This window comes from Lissotriton vulgaris, chromosome 1_1, assembly GCF_964263255.1.
Source record: "Lissotriton vulgaris chromosome 1_1, aLisVul1.2, whole genome shotgun sequence".
NCBI lineage: Eukaryota > Metazoa > Chordata > Amphibia > Caudata > Salamandridae > Lissotriton > Lissotriton vulgaris.
The window spans coordinates 935,162,612-935,183,713 of record NC_141685.1 but is presented as its reverse complement, the minus strand read 5'-3'; the positions used below and the strand labels follow the sequence as shown (position 1 = coordinate 935,183,713).

At 49.4% G+C, this 21,102-nt stretch overlaps 1 protein-coding gene across 1 annotated transcript in view; it reads right to left on the bottom strand.

Moving 5' to 3' along the window:
• MCRS1 (microspherule protein 1) overlaps positions 1-21,102 on the bottom strand; it is a 329,302-nt gene that overhangs the window by 14,325 nt on the left and 293,875 nt on the right. The window contains exons 11-14 of the mRNA XM_086959133.1: positions 5,215-5,307; positions 4,305-4,387; positions 2,726-2,813; positions 2,050-2,177 (exon numbers count right to left, since the gene is read on the bottom strand). Of these exons, the coding sequence (XP_086815259.1) occupies positions 2,050-2,177; positions 2,726-2,813; positions 4,305-4,387; positions 5,215-5,307 (392 nt within the window). The remainder of the gene's footprint in view (positions 1-2,049; positions 2,178-2,725; positions 2,814-4,304; positions 4,388-5,214; positions 5,308-21,102) is intronic.

The window sequence follows — 21,102 nt, the reverse complement described above, 5'->3', positions numbered from 1 at the left end:
TAACCCCATTTCCTCCCATAGGATTGCAGTGACTGCTTTTCTTTTAAATGGTTCCAAGTGTGGAGTTGGTTTGTATGATACATTGATAAATTGCATATGTGAATTACTTACCTTTTATCAAGGAGATGTCTGTGTGATATCTAGGCATATCACACTGATTAGCAAAAGTAATCTGAAAAGTAATCTAAAAAGTAACGCACATAGTCATCTGTAAAGTAACTATAAAAGAAATTCCGAACTGTCAACTTACCTGTAAATCATCAAACTGCATTTGAACCTCTATTCAATTGTAAAACACTGCATGAGATTTTGCAAAGTATATTTTCACTTACCTGCACTAGTCTTGGCTTGGTTCTAGAAATAAAATAACTGTCTGTCTCATCGGGAATGAGGATTGAGGAGTCGACACTGAGGACCTTCAGCGCCGGACAAGACACTGGGGAAGGTCGCTGTGGAGGTGTGACCGGTGTTGGTCCGGACCCGGGAACGGGTCAATTGGAGGGTGTAGTGCCGGGCCGGAGCCGCTGGCATAGGTACCAGGGGGGCTCCTCTGTCTTCTGAGCCTGCGGGGCCCAAAGGCACGCTGGCAGGGTCAGACCACCCAAATAGGACGCACTTGGCGCCATAAAACTCCTTCAGCTGGGCAGGGGTTGCTCCCAGACCTGGAAAGGGAAAGAAAAGCAGAGCCGACCCAGGCATTCGCTCCTTAGAGCGGGGCCTCGAACGCCGAGGTTCCTCTGCTGCGTCACAAGACTGGTGAGGTGAAGCCCAAACACGCTTCGACTTGTGGTTTTTGTGGTGCCTCTTACCTGACTTGGAAAACTTCAACTAAGAGGACTTCGACTCACCAGAGCAGTCCTCTGACATTCCTCTCGACCGAGACCTGGACCGGGATTGAGACAGATGAGGCGACCTCCGCAGTGCTGGACGCCGGGTCGAAAGAAGCTTTAGGGACCGCTCCCTCAAAGCCTTCGGCGCCATGGTCTGGCAGTCGGAGCACGACTTTGAGTCGTGGTCGCACTCCAGGCACCAGAGACAAAGCAAATTGGGGTCCATGACCGACCTGGCGCGGTGACAAGCACCACATGGCTTGAACCCCGAAGTCTTCTTGCTTGACATTACTCCTGTAAATGTACATGTATTTATATAGCGCAAATCACCGACCCAGTATCTAAGCGCTTGCTTAGGGAACCCGTCCTGGTATTCCCCTGTGAGATAACCCCGGCAGGGTATCCACAAGGTGAAAGCCAGGCATCCCACCGCGAGGGGCCGTTGTGGAGATTAAGCAAGCTATTGCCCAGAGTCGCAGAGTGTGAACCCGTGAATCAAGTAGGCACCGGAGCGAGAATTGTCGAGTCCGTGGACATTTTAAGACTCAAGACCCGCCGAGCCGGGAATTGAACCCTGGTCCCGGGCTGACCTCTGCTTCCAGGTCTGCCTCCTCTAACCAGTGAGCCACACTTCTCCTAAACACACCAACGAAGTCGACAACAAGTCAAACAAAGTCTGTCAAAAAATAAAAGGGGGTAGCTCTCTTCAACAGATCGGCGTTTGCTGGTGCGGAAAGAAAAGAACAGACGTTAGCGTGCTGGAGTGGCGGTTATATATGACGCGGATGTCACAACGTCACGAGGAGTCAACTGAAGCCATCTACCACCACTCAGGGGTACTGCTAAGAAAAATCTTCTGGATCCAGCCCGACGCCTGGAAGTTCAAAGGTAAGGTATCTGCAACTAGATGTCTCTATCAGACAGATGGTTGTATGTTCTATGGAATCCTGGGACTGGATTTAAGGTTGGAAGTGGCATGGAGGTATATGGTAGCCATAGAAAGGCAGTACATCTGGGCACCAAGGAGTAGGAAGGAGAAAGGAAGTGAACGGGCATTGTAGAAAAGACAGAAAACATAAATGTCCATTGCAGGAGGAAACCAAACTGAAGGGAAGTCAGGGAGCAGAGTCAAACACTGAACAAAGATATAGGAAAGAAGGTAGCACAGTGATGGTAGACAAGAAGTAGAGCAAGACACATCAGATGAAGTTTTTCTTACCTCCACCACAGAGTTATTGTTCAGCTTCCACTTGCTTCCAGGCAAAACAGGACGGCCATCAATATAAATGGGTCTACGCCCCTCATTGGCAATGAAGAAGTCCCCATTGTTTTTAAGCTTAATGACACCTGTAAGTAAGACAATAGCAGAGGGGTGACAACCAATCCCACACTACAAACAAAATGCTCTGACACAGGCTTCTCTGTACAACCCTGTCGTCATGAAGAAATCCCTCCTTTAGCCAGTTTGGAAAGCAGACTCTGCTGTTAAGAGTATTCCTCCTTACAAAGTTTAGAAGGGGACATACAATAAAAAGATACCAAACCGGTACCCTGATGCTGAGGTATGTGTGTTCTTCTATCATACACATTTAGTCCCCTTGCACAAAGCTTCAGAGGACTACAAGTTGTTTGCTTAGGAGATTTTCCTAATGAGGCTGAGGGATATCTGAAGATGTCACTGTAACCTATGCTGGCATTAGACACCAAAATACTGTTAAAAATAGACAATTACACAACTTCATACCAAAGCTAAAAAATGGTTTGATGAATTGTCCTGTGATCTGTCTCCATAACGGGCACATGAATGCTAACTGCTTGTCAGCGGACAGAGTTGTGAAGTGAAGAAGGGCTATACAGGGAGAAGGATACGGAGGCAGAGGGTTTTATCATCCAACCTTGTTTCCGCGAAATCTTCCAGGCAGGACCCTCTAACGACAAATCAACATCAATCTGATTATCTTTGGTTGCTCTCCCCAAAGTGATCTGTTGATGGAAAGAAGGAGACATTTAAAGAGTGAGAATAGCAAAGAAAGACAAATGGATTAGGCGGGGGGGGGGCGGGGGGAGTTGTGGAGAAAAAAAGAGCAAAAGGCAGAAAAAACTAAAAGTACAAGGAGACAGAAGGAAAGAGAACAAGGAGGAGTACATGGTGAAGAATGGAAAGTGCGATGAGTGAGAAATATTTTGGTTATAGCAAGAGAGTGTCATTAGTCAAGGAGAGAGTCGCATAGTATCTTTGAAAATAAACCAATAGACAACAGTGAATGGAGAGAGATCACTTTTGTTCAAGTAGTGAAAGAGTAACGATTAATAACAGATTTTCAACACACAACATTACAGAAAAATTCTCCAGCATGGGATATTCTTTGGTATTCATAAAGAGTGAAATATTTCATCTACTTGCAAGGCCCCGAAATCACAAATGCATCATTTTTAAAACGAAACCCATGATCATGTACTTGGATCACAAATAATGTGTACTGCCTCTGGCTAAACTTAAGTGAATGAAGAGACTGGCTGCTCAAGTCTAGAAGTAAGAGCAGATTCTCCATTTTGGAATTTTAGGAAGCCCATAGAAAAAAAACACATTATGTCTGCAGAGGTGCAGGTTAATTTATTTCAGTTTTTCACTCTGATTTTCTCCCATGTGCACAGAAGACTGGTGGACATCAAAACACTCATGGAAATGAATCAGTGCAGCTTTCTCTCTTTTACACACATGGTCAACCCCCTTTCTCACTGCAGTGTCACTAAGACTCTGGAGAACCTTCCAAATTTTGATCCTGTTGAAGGTCTAGTGACAAAAGTCCTTGTTTGTAGAAATAAAATAAGTTGGAAGGCGTACATCAAAACTAGCTGCACTAGTATTGAGAAATGAGGTCAAACACTGCTGACTCCCAGATATGGTATGAATAGCTCTCTGTAAGTGGTCTGTTGATAAATATTTAATTTGCCCCGTCCTATGCAGACGAGAGCAAGCATTTGCCTAGAACTGTTTTACAGAAAGACAGAAGGGGAAATGAGCACTCCTTACAGTATGGAAAACAGGTTGAAATGATTTGCAAATTGGGGTTTGGCTGGTAAATTATACTTCATCCCGGACACCCACGGTCATTATCGCTTTCATTCCCATTCAGCTGCCTTCGCTCTCCTCAACAGTAAGAATCTCAAAGACTCCAACAGCCAACCTGTCTTTTCATTGAAGACCCAAAATGCTGCCTTGCTCAAAGTTTAATCTGTTTTACGGGCAAAATGCTGGTCCATTTCATGCCATATTAAGTTTCTGGCCTTATAGTATTATCATGGGTTAATTTGGTATTCGCTGTTATCTTGTGCATGCCCAGTTAACTGGATTTTGCATAGCTACCTCTTGTGTTTTCAAGCCATGGCATAAAAAATAAAACAGGAGAGCAGGCAACTGGCAAGATATATTACCTTACTCTTAAAGACTGCTCTATCGCATCACAGGCTTACCTCACGAGACCTCATGAGGTAGCGCACCATGCGACCCCGCAGCACTGCCAACGTCTGATTATCAAAGTCTGGAGAACTCATACCTGTGAGAGAGAAATATGAATCATTACAAAGCCATTAGAAAATGCAGGACTGGCTACAAAACATGTTACTTCAGCAGCCGGGCCAAATGTCTTCACTCTTGGGGTGCTACCATGGGATACCTTGGAGGGAGCAGTCGGTCTGACACAGTCTCTTACAGGCTGGATTCTTTACGAAAGTATAACATCGGGACAGCTTCTTCCATAGCAACCCAAACCACTTTTACCCACCCTCAACAAATAGGGGCTGGAGTCTCTTTGATCCGGCCTCCTAGAGTACCTCCCAGGGACAGAATCTCGTCAACAACCTTCCAAATGGGCTGGGTTCCTTGGGACAGGGCCACATAGTCTGAGCGTCTTGTGATAGTACCCAACGAGGGATGAATTTTGTGACTGATCATTCTACAAATGACTAAACTTAATGTGTTGGCCCCATCGGACCAGGAAGGAATTCAAGTCACAATATAATCTATTCCCTGTGAGCTGAATACTATTGAACTGTGCTCCCAGATAATGTAGTCCTCATCATTAAACCTCCTAGGGGTAGGGTTCTTTGCAACAGTGTACAGCAGGGACTGGATTCTATGTGCGAGTGCACCCACCTCCTCCCACGTAGGAAATCCCTATACTACCACTAGGAGATGTTTCTCTCCCTGCCCCATGCTGCCCCAACCCCCTCTCCAAGGTGCTGAACTGTTCATGACAGATCTTCCACAGCACTCTAGGGGCTACTGCAACCAGTGGAAAACCTCCTCAAGGACTGTACTTGCAGTGATAGTACCCTATGGGACTGCACATTCTGTTATAGTACCCCCAAGTACTTGAATTACCAGTGATGCTGTCTACCAGGACTTGCCACTTGTGCAGCTCCTGTTCCAGCTGGCGGATTTCGCGTTTCTGTCTCCGGTCTGCTACTGTTAGTTCTGCATAGAAAAAAAAGAAAAAAGCTGATTAGAGCCTATGTTGTTGGAGGGACACCAGGAAGGAGAGAGAGAACACTCCTGATCTGTCTAAGCTACACAGATGGTGCGAACATTGTATCTTGTGTTGTTTGAAGGGTGTGATGGTTAACATACTGTTGTTTCTGGTACTTCCATTCCGGTATTGTTCCGGTATTTAGCTCTTTTTCGACATTCGATTAAGCTACTTTTACAGGTATTCAACGGTCTTTTACACAGGGATGCTTGTGGTTTTGGGGCGTGCTTGGCATTTCACATCTTTGACACATCACTCATTCAGTTGCATTTTTCACTGATAGTTTGCTCTTGAGTGTTCACGTGTTGGACTCGGTACAGATCCAGCTTTTATGTCATTTCACCATGGAACACTGGGTCGGCTGCACACATTTTCCTCTTTTTCCATTTCTTTAGCTTTCCTTTATAATTTTCCTGTTCTGAGTGTAAATCCTATTAATACCTTAATGTGTACACATGTTCTAACCGACATCAAACTATGCTTCTCACTGATCCTCTTTCACATTGTGTTGTAGATCCAGGAGGAACACATGGAATTTGAAATATATGTTTATTATTTGCCTATTGAACATCCCCTGAAGAAGGGTTCAGCAGAACCCGAAATGCATTGGGATTGAAGTTTTACTGTTTTTGTGTAATAGGCAGCACAATCATTTATGGTCATTTACTAAAACTATGATGTTCTAACTTGTTCTTTGGATACAGCTTGAATTGTTGGGAATGACACAAATTCGGTACTTTGTCAAGCATAACTTGTGTTTCTTTGTTAATGTTTTATATCTATTACTGATAAGAATTTATAAAAAAATATGTTTGTGTAAACTACATTGGAGTTTTGTTGAAAATTTTCGGAGACATTTAATAGTCCATAGCTGTGCCTCTCGTAGGCAGTGGTTTTCCACTGCCTTCATTCTAAGCTACACAGATGCCACATCGATAAATTAAGCAGCATTGGGTCTAACATTAAGAGATCAGGAATTATATAGACCGATGCTTCACATCTACTAGCAGTTAAGGGCTGTGGGAAGGGAGGGACACGATCTGCAGGCTATGCAACTCTTCCCCGACGTCTTCGTGCAGCACATGTACTGACTGATGCCTTTTCTACTTCTTAGTAGAGGGCAAGTTGAAGTCGTCCACCTTGTTGCGGAGCAGACTGATTATCTCTACAATGCAATACTAGTGTGAGCAAGGTTGAGCTAACCGCCTTGGTCTCAGTCGCATGACTAAGGTAGATCAGACCCACTTTATAATCTTGGTGCAAAGTCACTTTAAGCTTAACGTCATCCTGTCTCTGCAGTCTTGGTGTAGAAAGTCTTAACAGCTCTGCTTTTCTTTGCCATTTCAGGGTGGACAGCAAGTTATCCTGTTGCTCCTTGCAACCCCAAAGCCTTTCAATCCTTTTGAAAAGTAGTGTTAACCCAACGACACAGGGGCCAGGATGCTGCACATTTACCTGGTTATGAAACATACAGCTCTCTACCCTCCCTTTTAATGTTCTAGTGTACTAGTGGCATGACCTCATTAAGACACATTTTAGAGTAATCTCATACTCTTCTCTTGTATCCAGACTGAGCACCGAAGATCCCTGGAGAAAGACAAAAACGGCATGCATCTTAGGAGATATGCACATTCCATGCCCAATCTGACGAGGGGAACGTACAATTAACTGTTTGCTAGTGGGCTGAAGAATGGTTTACCTCAGAGGGAGTAGAAATCTGCTACCTAGAAGGAGCAGCTTTGCCAAAGAAGCACAAATGTGCATGGCGTGGGTTGTTGACTGTTTGCGTCCAAGGACTCAGTGGTTACAGTTTTTAATCCCATCCTGCATCAGTGCATGACAACTGATGCAGGTCTGAACCCGTACAAAAAAGGGAAGTGGAGGTGAGGATAGGATGAGGGAACAGAACAGGGCTGAGACACATGAGGCATGACTGCTCTTGCAACACTTGCGGGCTGTTTAAAAGAGCTGCTTGTCTGTGCCTAGTCGTCCTCGAACCTGCTGAATTTGCATAACCGAGCCTTAAATTAAGTTAGGACACCCACTTAACATTCTTTTGGAGGGGGTGTGCTTTCTCAATTATTGCCCTTATGTAATCTGCCTGCAATTTACCTTTATGCCTTCTGTAATGTACTTTATGAAATAGCATAAAAGAGTACCACTGGTATTCTATGATGGTATCAGTGGGAATTTGAAAGCATTGGTACACTATGGCCACTTCCTATCAGAATGTTTTCCACTGAATACTCACTCGTACTGCAGTATAGGGGTTTCTCAGTCAAGTTGCACAATTGCTAAACAAGGGACCATCAAAATGGCAATGTGAATATTGGTTTTGAAAATATAGACTAGCAACACAAAGAATAATAACTCCGACGTAACGAAGAAAATTATGGCTCTACAGCAGTCCAAACAAACAAGTTATCCTCAGTAATGCTCTTTCTGGTGGATACTCTAGCCACAGATTCCTCACCATTAGAATATCTCAAGTGCCAACCTGGATCAGGAAGCTTTCACAGCATAATTCCCGCACACTATTATGTGGTGCATGATGCTCTGTGTTGACTCTGTTCCACCCCGGAAGTGATTGGGTGGAGCCCCATATCTGTGCCACCAATACGTGCTGATGTCAGTTTCTTTACTGACTCCTTCTGCAACCTCGGAAGTATAGCTCAAAACGTTTCGTGGTACAAGTGTGCAGATCTAATGTTTAGAAACCGTGTGACATGGAAAAAAGAGGCCACTTCACAGAACGGGTGGAAGGAGGGCAGTGAGGAATCTGGCGTTAGATACCGATTTCACCAGAAAGCTCATTACTGAAGGCAAGTAACTTGCTCTTCTGATGAATATTTCTAACTGCCGATTTCTCACCTTTAGAATTGATACCATGGCAGTACCTTCGAAGTTGGAGAATCTGTTGAGTGGACTCAGACCAGAAAGTCCTGCAGAACTGAACAAGAGAAATGTCCTGCCTGTCGGACCTTGCTGTTCAGGAAGTAGTGCTTGTGAATGCGTGCACCAACACCCAGGCTGAAGCCTGAAGCCTGACAGACTGACAGGCACTCAGCCTGCCAAAACAGACGTGCAGCCTTGGCGGAATTGGCCCCCAGTCATTCCAGAGGCTGCTTTTTAGCCAAGGTGTAGCAGATGATAATGCAAAGGACTCCAGAAAAAGCGGATTGTCCACCTGATGTTCTTTGGTGCAGTTGATGTAAAAGCTCAACGCTCTTTTGGGGTCCAACCAATGAAGTCTTTCCTCGATCCAGGTCAAGATGGGGCAATGAATATAGGGAGGGTGATGGATTGACCAACGTGAAAAGGAGTCACAACTTTCAGCAAGAAGGCCACCCTGGTCGTTAGTACCAGTTTGTCTGGAAAAAAAAGATGGTGTAGGGTGGTTGCACGGAAAGAACCAGCTCAAGTGACTGTGACAAAGAAGACCGTCTTTAGAGTCAAAAGATGCAAAAAGCAGCTGGGCACTGGCTTGAAGGGAGTACAAATGACAAAAGTCAGAACCAAATTATTGTCCCTCTGTAGCATCACAAGCTATTTGGGAGGGAACGTGTGTATCAAATCTTCAATAAAACACATCACAACATGGGATTTTAAATTAGAACGGTTACGCTTGTAATTGCAAGAAGGTCGAAAAGTCTGCCAAATAACCCTAATGGTGGCTAATGCAAGTCCTTGCTGGGCCAAAGACTAATAAATAATAAATCTTCCAAGTATGGCTATGGTCTGTTTTACAGACTTCACACTAGACCACAAAATTTCTTCCAGCATTTGCTGTAAATTGATTTTTTAGGGAAAAGCCTGGCAGCAAGATGTCCTTTACATCTCCAGTGGTAGATGGAATCCAGTCATATGCCACTACTCAATCTCCACGCATGGCGGTGGAGATTCCGCAGGATAAGGTACAGAACCATGTCCTGGTGCTGAGACAGAAAATTCTCCTGAAGCGTTATCCCGATTGAAGGATGGATGCTCGTGCCCAGACGTTTCAGGTACCAAAGTCTCCTGAACCAGTCTTGAGTCACTAGGATGACTTTGGACCCAGATCAAATATAAAATAGTATTGATCACATAATCACATAAAATTGTCGAGTAGTTAAAAAATAACTTTAGAAGATGTGGTTACAATGAATAAATGTGCCCAATCTATATCAGGCTTCATCTAAGTCTGGCTGCAAAGCCCAAGTCGTTTTTCAAATAAAGCGAATGTTCAAGGTCTGATTGTTAGGATTCTGTACTAAAAGGTTTGTACACCCTTGTGATCAAAGGTGGGGCCCAATAGGGCCAATTGCCCCTTTATAAGGGTAGGGCAAAAACAGAAGATGTGGGTGATGGTTTCTTTTACCCTGGATCTGCACTTGAGTTAATCTGCAAGTGATGTCACCAGGAAGCGTCTCCCGTTCAGGAAGAATATCATGTGTAGGTAAGTCTCCAAACTAATATGACATGAATTTGCCCTTTTTAGGTCTCAGCCTGTGTAGGCTGTGCTTGCGCAGTCTCGCTGGAGAGAAATTTTGTCTTTCAGTATGGGGGCTTGAACCCGCCCCTCTTCCCCATTGGCTGGCTTCCTAAACGGAGGCCAGCCATTTGAGGAGAGGGGCATCACTCCATTCAAGCCCGGATTAGGGGGGTGTTTTTTTACTTCCTTTCGTTTATCTTTCTCTCCTCTTCCCATTGGCTGGAATTTTACCTTTCAGCCAATAGGAAAAGGAGAGAAAGAAAAACACGCCCGAATCCGAAAATGACGGGGGTTTCTCTGAGGCATTTCTTCTTGACCTTGTTGAGAAGATGTACTACTCCTTTAAAGTAAAGAGTTTGATTTGTGACATTTCATGAATTTTACCAAGTATAAAACGGAAACTCGATCTGCGCAATAGGCATACCAGCTACAGGACTCCAAGCCGTCACACAAACTTGAGTCTCTGCTAATTGCTGCCATATGTTTTGGCTACTTTTGTGGCCTGTTTCTTCAATATTCCAGTGTGTTGGCTCAACTACTACAGCTGGGGCGTGGGCGCGTGTTATTTTTTGCAGGTCGGCGTTTCCCTGCAAGCGCCGGGCAACAGAATTAAAGAGAGATCAATGACAAGAAATGCGTTACTTACCTGTAACAGCAGTTATCCAGTATTGGTGTCTTTCATAGATTCACATGCCTGAATCATTCCCCGTCGCTGAGACGGGAGCCTCCGGTACATAAAAAAGTAATGTCCTAAGGACATACATAGAGAATATAGGCCTAAGGGCCTCCCCTTTTGGGGCCTTTCCACGTCCTTATGTAAAAGGACCGAACTCTCATCGTTAGCCAATCAGCTCCGACCTCCTTGTAGAACCTTCCCGGGAGGAGCCTCCGTCCCTCAGATTTTCGTACGCACCCAGCTAGGGTGTCGCAATGTAGACATAGAGGTACGTGAGTCCTTACCGGGGAGGCGGGAGGGTTGCATGTGAATCTATGAAAGACACCAATACTGGATAACTGCTGTTACAGGTAAGTAACGCATTTCTTATCCAGTATTTGGGTGTCTTTCATAGATTCACATGCCTGAATCAGAGTAGCCAGCAGTTATACATGCATAGTGGTAAAGCACATTCTCACATCTAGCAGGCCTGCATAGATTACAGACAACATGAGAGAAACATGGTAATATACAGTCATGCATATAGCAGAGAAAACCATGAGGAATGTGCATACCTGGATGGCGGGACGAGGTAAGGCTCACCTTATTGGAAGAGATGGCGCAGCACCGCTTGTCCCACTGCAGCGTCCTTCTGCAGTTCGATGTCCAGGCAGTAGTGCTTGGAAAAGGTATGCGGGGACTTCCATGTCGCCGCTCGGCAGATGTCCAGGATCGTCACTCCAGCGAAGAGCGCTGCTGACGTTGACATCGCTCTGGTCGAGTGGGCAGCCACTCGGTCTGTCAAAGGCCGTCCGGCCTGATCATGGCAGAAAGCAATTGCTGAAGAAATCCAGCGTGAGATGCTCTGTTTTGTCAAGGGCAGCCCCATTCTCGGGTTGCTGTAGGCTACAAAGAGTTGAGAAGACTTCCTGACGTCTTTGGTCCTGTCCAAGTAGAATTTGAGACACCTTTTAATGTCCAGGGAATGCAGCGCCCTTTCCGCTGCCGTGGAAGGGTCCGGAAAGAACGACTTGAGGACAATTGGTTCGTTCAGATGAAAGTCTGACGGCACTTTCGGAATGAATTTAGGGTTGGGCCTGAGTACCACTCGGTCGTGCCTGAATTGGAGATACGGTTCCTGAATGGACAGCGCCTGAAGTTCGCTGACCCTTCTGGCCGACGTCAGGGCTAGCAGGAGAGCCGTTTTCCAGGAAAGATGCTTGAGCGATGCCCGGTGTATGGGCTCGAATGGGTGTTTCATCAATTGGTTTAGCACCAAGTTCAACTGCCAGGTTGGAGGAACTTTCCGAGGCCTCGGAAAGGATCTGTAAAGGCCTTTTAGAAATTGTTTCACCAGTCGACTGGACCAGAGGGAGGGTCCCGATGGGGTCCTGGTGAACCTAGAAATCGCAGCCAGATGAACCTTAATGGAGGCGTGAGCCAGTCCCGATTGAGCCAGGTGCAGTAGGTATGGTAGCAGCTGTACTGGGGTGACCCGGAGCGGGTGTAAGTCGTGTTCCGAACACCACACGCAGAACCTCTTCCACTTCAGCGAGTAGGTCTTGGTCGTGCTGCTCGCTCTCGCCTTGGCCAGTACTGCCCTGCAGTCCTGCGGTATGTCTAGCTCCCCGAACTCAAGGTGCTCAGGAGCCAAGCCGATAAGTTGAGCGAACGGAGGTTCGGGTGGTGTACCTGGCCTCCGGACATTGTCAAGAGGTTCGGGAGTTGTCGCAGGTGAATCGGGGGCCTGGTGGATAGGCGAAGAAGATCCGAGAACCAATGTTGTCTCGGCCAGTACGGAGCAATCAGTATCAGCGTGCACGGTTCCGTCCTCATCTTCCGGAGGAGCCTCGGTATCATCGGGAACGGCGGAAAAGCGTACGCAAACACGCTGGACCAGCCGATGGAAAAAGCATTTCCCAGCGACCCCCGTTGGGGATGCCAGCTTGCGTAGCTTCGGCATTTGGTGTTCTCCGCCGTCGCGAAGAGATCGATCCTCGGGGTGCCCCATTGTGAGAAGACGTGGGCCACCGTGTCGCCGTTGAGCTCCCATTCGTGGGAGAGAGAGGTCCGCCTGCTGAGGGCGTCCGCGATAGTGTTCTCCTTCCCTGGAACGTACTCCGCCTTGAGGGAGAGGCCGTGCGCCACCAACCAGTTCCAGATTTTTTGCGATTCTCGTGAGAGAGAGAGAGATCGCGTTCCCCCTTGTTTGTTCAGGTAGTGCATCGTCGTGGTGTTGTCTGTTTTGACGAGCACAGGGGAAGAGCCGATGCGTGGCAGGAAGGCCTGTAGAGCCAGGTACACTGCCCTCAGTTCCAGGAGGTTGATGTGTAGTTGTGTTTCCTGGGCGTCCCATTTGCCGCTGACTCGAAGGTCTAACAGTACTGCGCCCCAGCCTTCCAGTGAGGCATCGGTCGTGATGACCAGTGGTGCCGGCGGCAGGAGGAACGGCAATCCGGCCGTCAGGTGAGTCCTGTTTCTCCACCACAGCAGGGCCTTTATGATGGCCGGCGTGATTGTGAGAATGTCGTCGAATGAGCCTGAACACTGTTTCCATTGTCTCGCCAACGCTTCCTGTAGGGGGCGCATGCGGAGCCTGCAGTGCGGTACGAGGAGAATGCATGAAGACATCATCCCTAGCAAGGAGGTGAACGTCCGGACCTTGATGCGAGGCTTCTTGGCCACCGCCGTGGCCAGAGACAGTACTTTGCAGATCCTGTCCTCTGAGGGGAAAGCCTTCGCATGCTCCGTGTCCAGGGTTGCCCCTAGGAAGGTGATCCTCGTTGTCGGAGTAGTGCATGATTTTTTGAGGTTGATCGTCAGACCCAGCTGTTGGAAAAGAGCGCTGCAGGCGTTGAAGGAAGCCAGCGCGTCCTCCGGGGAAGGAGCCTTCACCAGCCAGTCGTCCAGGTAGGGGAACACCTGGTGACCCCTTTGTCGCAGGAAGGCAGCCACGGGCGCCAAGCACTTTGTGAAGATACGTGGGGCAGATTTGAGGCCAAACGGCAAGACCTTGAACTGGTAATGTCTGCCCGCTATTTCGAACCTTAGGTATTTCCTGTGCCTGACGAGGATGGGGACATGGTAGTAGGCGTCCTGTAAGTCTAGGGAGACCATCGAGTCGCCTCTTTCCAGTGCACCCAGGATCTCCTGGATTGTGACCATCCGGAAGGATTGACTCCGTAGGAAGGCGTTGAGCGCCCGGAGGTCTAAGATCGGCCTCCACTTGTCCCCTTTCTGTTGGACCAGGAAGAAGTGGGAATAAAAACCCTTCCCTTTCTGGGAGTCCGGGACCTTTTCGATGGCTCCTTTGACCAACATGGCAGCGACTTCCTGGAGAAGGAGGTGCAGGTGTCTGTGAGTACGCTTCAGTGGAGGGGTGTTGGGAGGGGTGTTGACCAGTTCGAGGGAATGTCCAAATTGAATTATTTGTAGTACCCACCGATCCGTAGTGATTTTTCGCCAATTGTGGAGGAAGTGGGTCAGTTTTCCCCCAATTCGAAAGGATTGAGACGGTGGTGGGACTGGCTGGAGTAAGTGGTCACTGGCGGCCGCCAGCGCCCTTCTTGGCGGATTTGCCTCTGAAGGACGATCTCCCATAGGATGACTGTCGGGACTGTTGTTTCTGCTGGGGTTGGTTCCTGTTGCCATAGGAATAGGACGACCGATTTTGGTAGGAACCTCTGTAGGAGTACTGACCTCTGGAGCGGCCTCCCCGAAAGGATTGGTTCCGGGACTGGAGGGAGCCCAGAGCCCTCGCCGTGTCGGTGTCTTTTTTGATGGCCTGGAGTGCCTCGTCTATCTTCTCCCCAAAGAGGAATTGCCCATCGAACGGCATATCCAGCACCTTAGATTGGACCTCCTGCCGAAAAGACGTCGCCTTGAGCCAGCCCTGGCGGCGGAGCACGGCAGCCCCTGCCAACTGGCGGAATCCCGTCATGGCTGCGTCGATGGCGCAGTCGATAATTTCAGCCGCGGAGTTTTGTCCTTCCGCCAGAAGAGCTTTCACCTCGTCCTGGACCGTGGCCGGCAGGCCTTGCAGGTAGGGAGCTATGTCTTCCCATAGCTGGCGGTTGTATCGGCCCAGGAGGGCGATGGAGTTTGCCACCTTGATGGACATGGCGGATGTGGTGGAGAACCTCTTGCCTATGGTGTCCAGCTTCCTTCCTTCCTTGTCCGGGGGCGCGGACAGCGGCGAGGAGGGGTTTCGGGATTGTTTTTGGGCCGCCTGAGTGACAACCGAGTCCGGTTTGGGGTGGCCGGTCAGGCAGGCAGGTGCGGAGTTCGGGGCCTTATATTTTTTGTCTAGGCGCGGAACCACCGCCGGCACCGAGGCAGGCGTGAGCATCAGCTTCTTGCCCTGTTCCCATAGAAAGTCTATCAGAGGAATAGACTTGGTCGATTTCTGTGTGTGCTCCTTGAAATCATGGAGGAAGCATTCCGTTTCCGCGGATTCCACCGCCATGTGAAACCTCCTTGCAGCTCTGTCCACCAGTTTGTGGAAACCTCCCACGTCCGCTGCTTCAGAGTGGCGTGGTCTCGGGGATGCCGGGGCCGACGAATGGTGTGATGACGCAGCATCGGCATCGTCGTCTCTGTGGTCCGAGGCGACGTCTTGCACCTCGCCTTCCTCTAAGTCCGTGTCATCCTCCTCGCTTTCCGATGAATCCTCCGCCTGTGTTTGCGGTCGGAGTTGGCTCCGAGGACGGGCCGGGGGAGCGGAAGGGTGCGAGGCCGACGGTTGCGCTTGGGTGACCGGAACCTGGGCACCGCTGTCTGCGTCCGGGAACCTTCGTTTATAGTCCTGCACCAGGGATTTCAAATCGTTGACCAGAGACAGTGGCAAACAGATCATCGGGGTTTTCACCGTGTCTACGGTCAGGGAGCTGCCTTGATACGTCACTCCGTCCCGGATCTCTTGGACGTCCTGGTGTTCTTCGTGAACCTCCTGTTCTTCGTCCGACTCCTCACTCTGTAGTGTGTCTTGTTCTTCCTCGGGTGCCAACTCCACCGTTGGGAGAACCGAGGGCGTTGGACTCGAGTGAATAGAGACTTCGACCAATCTCGATTCTTTCCAAGATGGCGCCGGGGTCTCTTCCGACGACGTGCGTGAAGATGGCGCTCCCGCCAAGCGTGCCGGTGATTTGGGCACCTCCGTCAGGGTCTGCGGGGATAGGGGTTTCGCCGCCTTACTGATGCTAGGGTCGTGGACCTGGGATATCTTTGTCGAAGGTGTGGTTCTTGAATTTGACTTCGACTGTTTAGGAGACGAACTTGACTTCGATGGCTTGGGTGACGAGCCTTCGGTATGAGGTGTTTTCGGCGAAGGCGTACCTGAAGATTTAGACCTCTTAGGTGACGCGGCCTTCGTATTGGATGAAGGTTTCAGAGGAATGGTCGAGGAGACCGGTGCGCCTGAGGACGCAGTGGTGGTCGTCGTGGTCGCCGTGGAGGGCGTGAGTCCGCCATGGACGAAGTTTTCTTATTAGATTCCGACAGTTTGAGACTTCGAATTTTGGAAACCTGAAGAGCTCAGGTTGGAGACTCCCTAGCACAACGTGCGGTAGAAAATCTGAGGGACGGAGGCTCCTCCCGGGAAGGTTCTACAAGGAGGTCGGAGCTGATTGGCTAACGATGAGAGTTCGGTCCTTTTACATAAGGACGTGGAAAGGCCCCAAAAGGGGAGGCCCTTAGGCCTATATTCTCTATGTATGTCCTTAGGACATTACTTTTTTATGTACCGGAGGCTCCCGTCTCAGCGACGGGGAATGATTCAGGCATGTGAATCTATGAAAGACACCCAAATACTGGATAATCCAGTGAGATAGTGAGATCCGGGCATTGCACGTGAGCGAGGGGCTGCACGGACTGCCCGGGACCCCCAGCAGCACTGCAGGCGCAGCGGAGCGGCACGGAGTGACCCCCCCCCCCCCCCCCCCCCCCCCCCCCAGCCGGGCAGGATTGGCCACACGGACCCCCCGCCCCCGGACAGCGGCACAGGAGGGTCCTGGGGGAGCCACAGGCGGCGGCAGCATGGTTGACAATGCCTCCGTGGCCACTAAGTCTCCCCTGGGCTCCTTCTCGTCCCGTGGCCCGGCCGGCGGCCCGCTATTGGTGTCGGCCGCCCCCGGCGGGGGCTCGTCGGCCCCCAGCCCCGGCGTGGGGGTGAACGTGCTGGGAGGCCTGAAGCTGGAGGCGGTGATGGAGACGCTGCAGCGGCAGGCGCGGCTGAAGCGGGAGCTGCACGGCCTACTCGATGCCCGGCTTCAGCAGCAGCAGCAGCAGCAGGCCCTGGCGCTGCGCCACTACCAGGCCGCAGGGCCTTCCCGCAGTCCCGGCCTCATTGTGCAGCCGCCGACACCGCCCGCCCGGCAGGCCTCCCCGGCCCCCGAGCAAGAGGAGGACTACGATGACGAGGAGGACGAGGAAGAGGAGCCCAAGGCCGAGGAGCCCACGCCGCCCGGTACCTGCCGCCCCCCAGGGCCCAGCCTCCAGACTCTCCCCAGAGGGCCCTGCGCACCCCCGGCACACTCATGCCCGGACACTCGCACTCCCCCCCCCCCCCCCCCCCCCCCTGGGGGCGCAGGGGCACCACAAGTGGACCTACGAGGAGCAGTTCAAGCAGGTAGGACCAACCTTACATGTCTGATGTACTGTGTGTCCCTGTGAGTGCCCAGATGCCATCATTAACAGGCTCCTTCCAAAATAAAGAGCATTGTTTTCAATACTGAGCTTGTACTGTAAGCCACTGTGAGTGCCCAGATGCCAGCACAACCCACTCCTTCCAAAATACAAGGGCAATGGGTTCAATACTGAGATTGTACTCCGTGCCACATTGGGTGTCCTGATGCAAGCACAACTCACTCCTTCCAAAATACAAGGAGCAATGGGTTCAATACTGAGCTTGTGCGCTGTACCACTGTGAGTGCCCTGGTGCCATCACAACCCACTTCCCAAATACAACATCACTGTGTTCAGTACGGAGCTTCTGCCCTGTGCCATAGTGTATCGCTGCTATCACAACCCATTTCTTCCAAAATACAAGATCACTGTTTTTAATACTGAGCTTGTACTCTGTGCCACTGTGAGTGCCCTGATGCCATCACCACCTGCTCCTTCCTAAATACAAGAATAAGGGGTTCAATGCTGAGCTTTTATTATGTGCCCCATGAGAATCCTGGTGCCACCAAGAGCAAGGAGTTCAGTACTGAGCTTGTATTCTGTGCCCTGTGAGTGTCCTGTGCCATCAAAATGTGATACAGAGCTTGTACTGTGTGCCCACTGCCACTGTGAGTGCCCTGTAGTCACCAGAACTAGTCACCAGAACTAAGGTCTTACAAGACCTCATGAACCTGCTGTCTGAACACTTATGTATTGTGTGCCTAGGAGTGTCATGCAACCATCACAACTATTTTCTTACTAAAACCCAACAGCACAGGGTTTTATACTGTGCCTGTAGCATGTGCCGCTAGGATTTTCCTGCAATGACCACTTCCTCATGCTTACCAGAACTTGCAAGCTTACCAATACTATGATTGTAAATTAATCTTGAATCCATTACAACTTCACTCTTTCCAGAACTCATGAGTATACTATTTATTACTATGCCGATAGTGTGTGCCAATAGAAGTTTCTGTAATATTGTTCATGAGTCATGCTTGCCCCTAGGTGTGTCTTGCACCAATCATATCTCCACTCTTACCAGTACACCAGAGCCTGGAGGTTAAATCTTTGCCCTGGAGTGGTCATAACTACACTCAGGAGCATACAGTCTTACTACTTGTACCTGTAATTGTGCCCATAAGCGTGCTCTGCAACCATCAGAGCTCCACTCTTCCCACAAATCACACGTTTGGTGTCTGAATAAAGGGTCAGTATTGTGTGCATTCTGGGACTTGCAGGCTTTGCTCTTAATTGAACCCACTATATTTGCAGACTGGGTAAGGATTGAGACACAAGTGCAAAAGCATTCTTCTCATTTGAACAGGCAGGTTACTGTCTCTAGATTACACCTTGGTGTAAAAAAGCAATATGTACAAATATTTTCCACCAGTCATGCACGTTAACATTGTATTATTCACTGTTTTGCTTATATTGGTTACTACCAGCTACAGTCTACAGGAAAATGCGTCCAAAACCACAAATGACATATTTCATTAAAGTGATAGGCAGCAGTATTACAAGGGACGCAAATCCAAGTGGTGCTTTTTCCACTAACACGCGGATCTAAGTAACCCCCGGCGGTGTCTTCCTGACCTAGTGATATGACAATGGATGTCCCCTAAGCGTTTGCCCATCTATTTGACTCGTTTTGGCTTCGGTGGTCCCCAAATCCCTTTCCCTCCTTGCTCCTGTGGCTGCCCCCCTCTGCTCTGCTCCTCTATGGCCGCCATTTTGCTGCTGCTCTCAGCCGCTTCTTTCTCCTGACCCTGGCCCACCATCTTGTCCGTTCCCTAAGCCTTTACCCTTCTCCCTCGTTTCTCCCTTGACGATCCTCAAATGTTTCTGATTTGCCTTTTTTCCATACCCCAGTATCCCTCCCACCCTCCCTACTCCCACCCAATTCTACTATTTGTATATATATGTATATAGAGATAACTATAATCACTAGTATATGCAGTAGACCTTTGTACTATACCATTCCTATGTGACTCTTAGAGTATATCCATCTGTATCTCTTCCTTGAGTGACTCTACTATTTGTACATTTGCAATTTTTTCTGTTTGTATCTTTTATGTAACGCATGTAATCCAAAATCCTTATGTTGTGCAACTGGTTCTTATGTAAAGTGCTCCGACACCTTTGGGTAAAGTTCGCGCTATATAAAATCGCGTTAAATAAAATAAAAAAAATAAAAAGTAGATGGGCTGGGAGGGGGAAACACGCCGCTTCCCTTCACAGAGCCAGGGCGGTCACTTGCAGCGAGGGCCGTGAGAAAGTGCGGCCCAGCACACTATCTATATTTACAACAAGGGGTGGTGAGGGACAGAGTCTCTGAATTAAGCAGAAAGCTCTCACCCAGTCAAGAGATCAGGGCTAGATCCAACACCGTTTTTTAGCTCACTGCACCATCCCAGTTTCAGAACCTGGCTGTATGCAAATTAGTCTGTTCCTGTCCCAGTGCATGATGGGAACAGGGCAAACCAAACTACAAAAGCCAATTCTTACACTGGGAAGTAAACAAGCTCCCGGGGACCGGTTTCTGGCATTACAGCCGTCTTCGGCCCGGTTTGCTTGAATCCTGATGGTGCAATGAGCAAGGGTCTCACATCTGAGAATACCCTTCCACGCTTAGGGTGGACAAAAATATTTACAACAAGGGGTGGTGAGGGACAGAGTCTCTGAATTAAGCAGAAAGCTCTCACCCAGTCAAGAGATCAGGGCTAGATCCAACACCGTTTTTTAGCTCACTGCACCATCCCAGTTTCAGAACCTGGCTGTATGCAAATTAGTCTGTTCCTGTCCCAGTGCATGATGGGAACAGGGCAAACCAAACTACAAAAGCCAATTCTTACACTGGGAAGGAAACAAGCTCCCGGGGACCGGTTTTTGGCATTACAGCCGTCTTCGGCCCGGTTTGCTTGAATCCTGATGGTGCAATGAGCAAGGGTCTCACATCTGAGAATACCCTTCCACGCTTAGGGTGGACAAAAATATTTACAACAAGGGGTGGTGAGGGACAGAGTCTCTGAATTAAGCAGAAAGCTCTCACCCAGTCAAGAGATCAGGGCTAGATCCAACACCGTTTTTTAGCTCACTGCACCATCCCAGTTTCAGAACCTGGCTGTATGCAAATTAGTCTGTTCCTGTCCCAGTGCATGATGGGAACAGGGCAAACCAAACTACAAAAGCCAATTCTTACACTGGGAAGGAAACAAGCTCCCGGGACTGAGGCATGGTGGGCCGGGGAGGAGCTTGAAGCGGACGGGCCCCGGAGGCATCACGTCGATGCAGCTCCTCGTCCTTTCTTCAGGCCTCTGTGGGAGCCGAAAGGAGGGCCCGGCCGGTGGTAAGGGCTGTAAAGCAGAGAATGGACTCGCGTGTGAAGGCGGCACCTGGAAGTGGCCGAGCCTGGGACGGTCACGGGAGGCGGGAAGGGAAAGTAAAGCGAAGGAGAATGTGTGGGCGGTCCGAATAATCTTTAGGGGCGTTGGGAAAGGAGGGGCCTTGCAGGGGACCCTCCTCCGCCCGCTCATAGAGTGCGCCGGACCCCAGAAGTCCTATTGGGCCGGTGGATCTTGGAAGTTCCCGGAGCGCCACAGGTACATTTCACAATAACTTTGCGCTGCCACCGCGCCTCCATGTACCACTTCCCCCCCGCGTGGGTCTTGGTGCGGTCCTGGAGTCAGGAAGGAGCAGCCAAGAGAAGTGTTTGAACGTCTTTCAGGAGTGGGGGGAAGCCCGAGAGATCTGCAGGGACTTGTCGTGGCACAGCATCGACAGTCGCCTATCCGTTTCCCTGGACAGCCCTCGGCTGCTGCGTGGGTTAGTTTGAACATTACGATGGTGGCACAAGTGGGAGCCCCTTGAGTTTCTCATGTCTTGAATGTTGTGTCGAGTAGATTGTGGAACGAAGGGGGCACAGAGGGCAATAAAACCTCAACTTTTTCACCTGTG